This window comes from Lytechinus variegatus, chromosome 16 (assembly GCF_018143015.1).
Source record: "Lytechinus variegatus isolate NC3 chromosome 16, Lvar_3.0, whole genome shotgun sequence".
In the NCBI taxonomy this organism is placed as follows: Eukaryota; Metazoa; Echinodermata; class Echinoidea; order Temnopleuroida; family Toxopneustidae; genus Lytechinus; species Lytechinus variegatus.
In genome coordinates this window covers 6,598,312-6,608,275 of record NC_054755.1, presented here as the reverse complement: position 1 = coordinate 6,608,275, position 9,964 = coordinate 6,598,312, and the positions used below count along the sequence as shown (strand labels likewise).

The 9,964-nt window shown below is 34.1% G+C and overlaps 1 protein-coding gene across 1 annotated transcript; it reads right to left on the bottom strand.

The window, feature by feature from the left end:
- Nucleotides 1-504: 504 nt before the first annotated feature.
- LOC121430399 lies at nucleotides 505-7,652 on the bottom strand. Its single transcript, XM_041627685.1, has 5 exons — nucleotides 7,549-7,652; nucleotides 5,746-5,867; nucleotides 4,864-5,022; nucleotides 1,477-1,587; nucleotides 505-732 (listed from the first exon to the last, which is right to left on the bottom strand). Exons 2-4 carry the CDS (start codon nucleotides 5,852-5,854, stop codon nucleotides 1,478-1,480), a joined length of 378 nt encoding a protein of 125 aa, XP_041483619.1. The 5' UTR covers nucleotides 5,855-5,867; nucleotides 7,549-7,652; the 3' UTR covers nucleotides 505-732; nucleotide 1,477.
- Nucleotides 7,653-9,964: the final 2,312 nt, after the last annotated feature.

The following is a 9,964-nucleotide window of genomic DNA, read 5'->3' as shown; positions in this document are numbered from 1 at the left end:
TTATAGTGAATATAATTTTTTTAACATGAAAACTTTCAATGGTTCTATATTGTAACCTATTTAGACATTCGCTTTAAAAATTGAAATGTGAGATCATTTTCCTTGAAATGAAAAAGGGATTGTGATCTTTAAACGCCTTGATTGGTCACCATTCACAAAAAGATGAAAGGGATGGGTATAGAAACTGGGACCCGTTTCATAAAGCTGTTCGTAAGATACGAATGGCTTTACGCACGACTGGAGACCCTTTCTTGTGCTATATGATGTATCCCTATGTAACTGATTTATGTATAAGAACATGTTCCAGTCGTTCGCAAAGTCGTGTGTAACTTTACGAACAGCTTTATGAAACAACATCCAGATCGAGTGACTATACTTTGAATATTATTATCTCTTAGACTAAATTCATATTCGGAACAAAATTCATTTTAAATAACATATTATGTTATGCAGGGCCAACTGGAATGACTGGGGGAACATCTTCAAGCAGAGATTAGTTATATCCCGGGTAAATATGAGTTATGATTAATATTATTATTTGGTATATATGAAGGGAAAGGTTGAGGAAGAAGAAACGAATAGGGGCAGTTACAAAAGACAGGTGACTACCGTAGAATCAATAATATTTATATGACAGGGCTCTACCATTTGGAACCTTATAACTTAAAATATTATAATTGCATATCCGGTCCATTGCTTTAGCTGTCAGTCGTCCATTTTCTTCTATACATTCTGCAAGACAGACAAAAAAAAAGATATGGTTACATCAGGGACCTACTAGTCAAACAATTAATCCCTACTAATACAATCATATGAATCTTCCGTTTGTTACATAGATTTGATTATCAGGAATCATTTTTTTTTCTGTATAATACAGGCCCTATTGTTTTGTTCGAAAAATTATGGTCATAAAACTTTTTAATTATGATTTAATTATTGTGTGTATTTGAGCAAACTGGATGAGTTGTTCAAACCTTACATCAAATATCATTTATATTTGTCCAATTTGAAATCCCCACACAGGTATACATTACAATTTTCTACAACATTAAACGATTCTTGTCTTTCATCTGATAAAACATTCACATTTCTGTTTCTCTGAATTGTTTTTTTTATTTTGAAATAAATTTCAAAAGGAGTGAACTCCCTTGTAAGAATGGCCAGATTTCTGTAATGTCTATATAACTATATAGTAATGATTTCTTTAGGTTATAAGGTATGCTTCAGAACACTACACGTAAATTCAAGTTGATATAAGTTTTGATACAAAAAATATAGTTTTAATCTTATACAAAGAATCCAAGCTTTGAGAAATAATGATAATCAGTGGCCATAAAACAAAAATAAGATCTTCCGAATCACTTGTGAATATTGTAATTTCTATCTTGATGAAATTTATATATTTTTGAAATTATTTTATGTTTTTTTGATTACGCAATAAAAAAAATTGAAAATAGAGAGAAGAGAAATATTTACCTTAACCGAGGTGTTGGCAAGCACCCTTGAGAGCTTGATAGCCACCGTAGAGGGCGGCAGCTTGGTCTTCACTGACTCCACGATCAAGGAGAGCCTTCTCTCTGAGTTTCACTGAAGAAATAAGAAGGAAAATACGCTTTGTTAAAGTGACATTTATGATGATGATGATAGTAATAATAATAATAATAATATTAATGATAATAATAATGATAATAACAACAACGACAACCGTTAACAACAATAATAACAATTATAACAATATAAAAATTATTATAGCGACAAGAGCAACAATTAACACATACCACATTTTACGAATTCATAACATAGTCAGGCAGCATATGTCATGATTTACCAGCTACTTCGAAAATTTGGCTAAGTCTGATTTTTCACTTTTATGTGATTGGTGACATCACAAGGAACAACTTTCAACTTGGTGACAAATTTCTAATGGTCATCTTGACCATGTGAGGGGTCAAAATGTGGTCAATAGGGGTCAATTTTTGAAATTGCCCCTTTTGTGTCGAGTCATACATCAAATTGTTTGCCTTGTTATACTAAACAATAAAGTGTACATAGATATATACTCTTGACCTTCCGTTAAAAAGTTATGACCGGAAAGGTCAAAAGGTCAACGAACTTTCGGCAATGGCAAATTACACTGAAATTGTTAAGAAAGCTCCTTTCCGTGTTCTTATGCATGTGTGTACTTTTTTATTTTCGAGTTTGATAAGTCCATCGTCAGAGGTTCTTATCCAGAAGATAGAAAGGGTCAAGACAAGGTCAGGGAAAGGTCAAAAGGTCAACAAACTTTCATTACAAGTCAAAATACACTAAAAGTGGTTAGAATTTTAGAAGTCTTATTTTTCGTGGGTGCCTTTGTTTTGAAAAGTCTCTATCTAAGAAGACATTATATATAAAGGGGTCAAATGTGCTTGCTTAGGAAAAAACAGACAGAGATAGACGTTGAATACATTCAGTGTGGTATCATGGTATTGCATTAATACTTTGAAACGACTTGACACCATTATGCCCTTAAAATCTTATCATCATCATGGTGTGATAAGTGCAACCAGCTCTTTCCGATTTTTTTTTTAATTTATTTATTTAGGAATTCAATTCAAGTTCAATTCATTTTCAATTTACTAGTCTTATAAGTAAAGAAGTATTTTCTTCATTTGCTTTGTACAGAATATTTTAATTTACTTAAATTATTGTAATGTATTGGGGTATAAATGCTATGTTAACACAAAAAACCCCAAATCGATTGATCAGTGCTCCCAGCTCCTAAGAAAGATGCCTAACATTTCATTTTCATTAACTTGCGAATAAGATAATGAGGTGAGGATTGAGGATGATAAGTTGGGTTCCAATTGCTCCTCAATTAGTTCTAATGTGTGACGGTTATATTATTTCTGGCAAAGAGGTAACATCGATCGTGCAGGCATGCTCATTGTAGTCATGGGTGTCCATTATGCAGATGTGATATCCTGACCATTACTCGATCTCTGAAGCCAAGAAGGGCTACACAGTTCTGGTGCATGTGCTGTTCTGAGCTTATCATTGGGGGCCCTTTTGCATTTTGCAACGTGAAATTTAAGGATTTCGTGCATACTTTTGGTCAATTATATTTATTTTTCAGTAAAAATTAAAGTCTTCACAATTTCTGGGGCAGCTGTGAGAACTGGTATTAAGTTTAGTCTCATGTTGTATGCTCTGGGAAAAAACACACTTGATAAAATCCGGGGAAAAATAGAACAAGCCGTAATAATGGCAGCACATCAGTAATCAGAAATGTGTAGTCCTTCTTGGCTCCAGAGATCGAGTACTGGTCAGAATATATCACATTTGCATGATAGACACACATGCCTGATTACAATGTGCATGCCTGTACGAAGTTGCCTCTTAATTGTCAGAAATATAAGGAGCAATTGGAGCCCTACCTATCATCATCCTCAATCCTAACCTCATTATCTTATTCGCAAGTTAATCCAAATAAGATATTAGGCATCTCTTTTAGGAGCTGGAAGCACTGATTAATAGATTAGTTTATTCTTTTAACATAGTATTACATATTTATACCCCAATACATTACAATACTATATTGATTAAAATATTGTGTACAAAGCAAATGGATGAAATGTTTCTATCCATATCAAAGACTAGTAAATGGAAAATGAATTTAACTTGAATTGAATTCCTAAATCAAGAAACTCTGAAAGAGCTGGTTGCACTTATAATATCATGAAGATGATACGATTTTAAGGGCATTAGGGTTTGTCAAGTCGTTTCAAAGTATTCCTGCAATACTACTGAATGTATGCAACGTCTATCTCTATTTTGGTCTCAAGTGAGCACATTTGACCCCTTTTTTATCTAATGGATGTCTTCTTAGATAGAGAGTCTTTTCAAATAAAGAACCAATTACTTCTTAGATTCTAACCGCTTTTAGTGTATTTTGGCTACCAATGAAAGTTTGTTGACCTTTTGACCTTTCCCTGACCTTGTCTTGACCGTTCATATCTTCTGGATAAGGACCTCTGACGATGGACTTATCAAATCGAAAATAAAAAAAAAGTACACACATGCATAAAAACACGGAAAAGGAGCTTTCTTATTAATTTCAGTGTAATTTGCCATTTACCGAAAGTTCGTTGACCTTTCGACCTTTCCGGTCATAACTTTTTAACGGGAGGTCAAGAGTATATATCTATGTACACTTTTTTGTTCAGTATAACAAAACAAACAATTTGATGTATGACTCGACACGATCGGGGCAATTTCAAAAATTGACCCCTATTGACCACATTTTGACCCCTCACATGGTCAAGATGACCATTAGAAATTTGTCACCAAGTTGAAAGTTGTTCCTTGTGATGTCACCAATCACATAAAAGTGAAAAATCAGACTTAGCCAATTTGTCGAAGTAGATGACATATGCTGCCTGACTAACAGGGTCGTTCTTAAGAAAAAGGAAAACTACCTCATAATTCATTGTCCCAATAATCTTGGCTTGAAATGAAGACCAATGTTAATGTCCGTAACTGCATTTCTTTGGATTAATAGGCCGATTCGGGATTTGCTGGCCACTTACAGTGGAAGCAGGAACTGTGCAACTTGTTTATCTGTGTTTTTCAATTATCTATTTTGTTTTTATATATATTTGTTTATTTTTGTTTAGCTCTAGTAGAATGGAACACCCTATCAGCAAGTTCCGTTTTGTAGGGTCTACGTTCGTTCTTGTGTGGGTGTGCATGGGTCTGTGGGCCGAAAGATGGCTGGGCCGAAAGATGGCTGTGTCGTGATTTTCAATAATAATTATTTAAAAAAAAATCGTTTCAAGAATAGTGCCATTATCTTGAGAATGGTATGTCAGTTAGTTGACTTACTCAAATCGTTTAAGGGAAGAGAGTTGACGACCCCACACCCGCTCTTAACTGCCCCGGCTACATCGTTGGCAGCCTTCTTTGTCCATCTGGAGGCGTCGCTGATGGCTTTAGAGAACCAACTAGCAGTGAGCACGTCGTCCATGGCCTGCTCATCCAGAACTTAAAATAAAACAACGTTCCATTGTAATTAAGAAAATAATGGAAAATATTATGCAGATATTGCCTGATTATCGAAAGATTGAATATGACGGAGTTATATTGCTCCATCAGTTCCGTTAATTATAATAATAAGAAATCATTATGACAGATAAAACTATCATACAGGAATTGTCTGCCCAGACAATGATTATAACATTTTAATTCTCCGATGGATCTATATTAATCCATAATGAAATGACGTTCTGTCATGGGACATAATAATTGTAATAAGTATTAAAATTTGATTGTTTTTGTGACGAATAAAAACTGCAAAGATAAAAAAAAGAATTAAAACTGTACAGAGATTGCAAGCCTATAGCGTGGAAAATAACATTACATTTCCCAGATGGATTTATATTACTTCATATCAAAAGATTATGCTGTTTAATAGAAATATGAGAAAAGAAAAATACATGTATACAAAAATTGCCTGCTTAGACGTTGTTGTTTTTATTTTCCGACTGATACAGTTCGATACTTCCACATTTACGAAAAAGTGCATACAATACACTCTTAATTCCAAACACTACAAGAAAACATGGTAGCGTAAAACATATGCGAAATGGCTTGATTATGTCAAACGTTTACAACATAACTGAACGCTTTTTCTTTGATACGAATTTCTGTATAACATTTTCATTTCTAATTTTCTCAAAATATTTATCTCCCATATTTCAAACTTACAGAGCCCGAAGTCATCTTCCTCGTCAACATGCTGCTCCAAGCGGGCAGAGGTCACGTGGCTAACCACGACCCCCAGAATAAGCAGAGTAGTAATGATCTTCATATTCATTTTGATAGATGATCTGTGACGGAATAAAATATATATATATATAATTTCCAATCATACCTCAATATATTTTATAACGCCTATAGACAATTTCGCTAGTGGCTTTGCAATTTATTGCTTTACAATACACAACCTACCGACACACTTGACATGCTTGAAGAAAGTTTATTACCAAACGAGAAAAAATAGCAGCGAAAATTAATTTAAAAGAATTAATATATTTAGCTTTACTTAAACTAATCCAAATCCTTTGCAGTTTAATGCTGTTTTAGCAGAGCTAGACAATGAAAGAATGTGGCCCAGAATGTCTTCATTAGTTATACAATCATGTTGTTATCATACAATATTATAGTGGCAGAGTTAGCATTACTTTTTGTTTCAAAACCATACTTCATTTTTTCCTCGTTATATACAAGATGTGAAAATAACAAATAACGTGAGACCATTAACATAATGATTTGAGAAGTCATACATAAACAATTCATAAATAAGTTGATGTTGGTGAATATCGGATGCGTTATGGTCTTCCATATTTGAAACCTCATCCCCTCCTTTTTTACTCGATAAAATAAAGTTGGTGGGACTTAATTTCATTAAGGATGGTAAAGAAAAACAAGTAAATTTTTGTAAAAATAATACTGCCAAAGGTACAAATACTTTGTAAAAAAATTAGGCATTTTTTGTTAATACAAAATTTGTAAAGTTATTTCCACAATACATTTTGTTAATATAGCCTCCACATTAGGTATTGGCATTTACTTCGAAATCAAGATGTTAAAACAATACAAAATAACTATACGCACGTATAATGAAATCAAAAGTATGATAAAATGGCTGGATTAACCCATCCAGCTTTATATAACAACACAATTTGCCGAGATCCACAAAATATACAGCAATTACTAATCATGCTGAACCCCCCCCCCAAAAAAAAAACACACATTAAAGATAACTGAGGCAACAAAAATGAAGAAAACATATGGGCGCGTAATGCCAGTGGCAATCAAACGCAACTTAACTTCCCAAAAAATGAATCGCAAGATTATTTTCAGTCAATCATGAGCACCTATAAAAGGGGAATGAAACCTTTGGAACAAATAGGCTTGTGTAGAAACAGAAAAATCAAAAAATAAGAATAAAGAAAGTTTGAGAAAAATCGGATAAATAGTGAGAAAGTTATGAGCATTTGAATATTGTACTCACTAATGCTATATGGAGATCCTCATATTGGCAATGCGACAAGGATGTGTGATGTCACTGATGAACAACTTTCCCTTTGGTGGACTATAAAATACCCTCAAAATGTCTCTTTTTGCTTTTTCTTATGATGATACAAACTCTTTATCCATGATGTACATGTATTCTTAAAAATTATGTATTACATGCCCTCATGTAGAAAGAACACATGATTTATGGATAGATGTGATAAAAGAGGCAATTCAAGTGAAATATATACTAAAGTAATGGGGAGAGTTGTTCACAAGTGACATCACACATCTTTGTCGCATTGCCAATTTGCTATCTCCATAGCATTAGTGATCGCAATATTCAAATGCTCATAACTTTCTCATTGTTTGTCCGATTTTTCTCAAACTTTCGTTGATCTGTTTCTTTGATTTTTCTGTTTTCACACAAGCTATCTTGTTCCAATGGTTTCATTCTCCTTTAAGAATGAACAGAAATCTATTGTAACTTACCGAATCAGGAAAGTTGCGGGAAAGTTATGTTCAGATCCGATGTCTTGACTGGCGCCGTGAATGATTCTGCTCTGGACTTAAACGGCCTTTTATGCACTTTGCTCTCATGGTAAAGTCTGGCATTGATCGATGAAGGTCGAAGACCAGCTAGGGGCTGTCCTTTTTAAAAATCTTGTTGAAAATCTTAGTCCGCCCCTGCCCCTACGTAGTACCGCCCCCACTGAGGGCGGAACATGGAGAAAGCAGCAGGACCGTATGGTTAAAGGTGATCCGATACCTTGACCAAACGTCCATGAACAGCAGTGACTGAACGGCCGTAATCAATAGCCATTCAGTCATTATCACATAATTCTATGATTAATCAAAGTCATACTGGGCATTTGGGGTTTACAGAAAGGATCCTGTTTCCTTTACAGAATTTGAAAACGGTTGAAGCATGTTCATGCGGTACTTTCGATCATATCAAAACATCAACGATTAATAGTGATGATTTGAAGTGCCCACCCAATCTCGTCACCCTGTCATGTCTCGTAACAGGGATCAATGCGTCACGAATTTAGCATCTCGTGAGGGATTTTCATGACAAGATTTGTTCTGATTTATTTGTTTAAAAAAAGAGAGATTAATACAGGATATTGTCATGCATGGTTTCGTACGCCATAATTTTGCGGCAGGAACTTTTCTATTAGTTGCAGGAGAAATCTAACAGATTATGACGTAATTAAATTCACATAATGATGCAGTTACTATGCAACGTATCATAATGAATTTCTTTTAATTATGACATAACTATGTTATCATAAGTATGCGGTTATGCTACGCAATGCATGCAGCTAGCGTTGTTTATGGCGCCAGGGCGCCATTTTTGCATGACTTTGTTTCTGCGTGTTATTTCACTTTCCGATTAATAAATCGAAAGTAGTTAAGGGTAATTTTTTCGACTGTCTCCGATTAAGGTTTTTAACCCAAACTAGGGATATTTCGTACCAGAAAAAAAATTTGATAAGCAAAGAAATTTTTTTTACCCAAAATTAAGGAATTTCGTTCCCGAAAATTGACAAGCAAAAAGAGAGAAAATAAAGGTCTTCACTTGGAAGGGGGGGGGGGGGGTGGTCAAACTTCTGTTTTAACGGAATTTCTACGTCACGAATATTAATTTTGCTTCTCAATGGGGGGCGGGCACGGGCTGGCTGTTCCCCCCCCCCCTGGATCCGCCAGTGATTATATAGCATCATGTTGGATGAGTGTGTTACTACCTAAAATAACCCTTATAGTCTACCTTTTCCAAAGTGAACTACCGAATGATTTGTATTATTTAAAAAAAGTACAGTCGGTAATTGATACATAACATTTTAAAGCATTCTATATTTATTTAGAATTTTGTGTCCATTCTATTTTGTCTTTGTTTTAAAGAGCCGGATTTGAAATCAAGAAAAATGAATTGCCTTATTCAAGTTGATGGTATACTCATACATCATGCTACGGTATACAAGGACAAAACTTTGATCACATTTCAGCCTCTATTATTATACATGTATTTAAGTTCATGTCATGTAGGCCTATTACAATTTCCAACAATCGTTTACGATATGTTTTGTTCCATCTGGTTCCATACGTCTTGATACATAATCAATAAAAAACGAAAATTTATAATTGTAATCAAGACAAGCATACAAACATGTATAGGAACGGAGGAGGCTGCTCACAAGCGAAGCTTGTATAAAGTGCAGCCTCCTATTAAAGTATCCGTATAAACAGTATGAACAAAAACACAAGTCAAACATGGTTAAAATTTGGGCATAAATCCAGTTGAATGTGTAGTTTAAAAAAATTAAAATAAAGAAAGAAAATGGGGAAAGGCGAGATTAAAAGTCTCCAGATTGTTGCGCTTGCACTCACAGCGAATCTCATGGATCAACATCAACGTCTACTTCATGTTTATACATTCATATATTTCATGACCGATTTCTAAATGTTTATGAAATACTTGTTTAAATTAGTATTTCTTTTAATTAAAAGAAGGGTTTGTTTGAATCACAAGAAACGATAGCGTGGTGAATAACTTCCAACATTTCGCAATTTGTCTAATAATGATTTGAATGCACTATATCAAATAAAGTTTCAATTAAAAAAAAAATTAAAATCCGAATTTTATTTTAAATTCGTATCATAATGATGAATTTTAGTGCTGTTAGTGACGTTCCAATATATTACCAAGGTTCGAGAAGGTCTACTGGTAATATCGTCAACAGCTTCTAGATCAAGTTTCTAATATTATATAATAAATAGCAAATATCCGTTTTCTTCGGGGATTCAAGGCTTTATGTCCCTCTTTTGAATATTCATGTGTATTCTAGATAAACAATTGGTGAATTCGTGATCATGTGATAAAGAATGATTTCAATACAGGAAAAAT

Excerpts from the sequence above, each read along its gene's own strand:
- LOC121430399 (XM_041627685.1), bottom strand. The coding sequence starts at position 5,854 with ATGAATATGAAGATCATTACTACTCTGCTTATTCTGGGGGTCGTGGTT. Across the intron at positions 5,023-5,745 it reads GGAAGATGACTTCGGGCTCT|TTCTGGATGAGCAGGCCATG; the intron begins GTAAGTTTGAAA and ends TTTTATTTTAAG. Across the intron at positions 1,588-4,863 it reads TCTTCCCTTAAACGATTTGA|TGAAACTCAGAGAGAAGGCT; the intron begins GTAAGTCAACTA and ends TTATTTCTTCAG.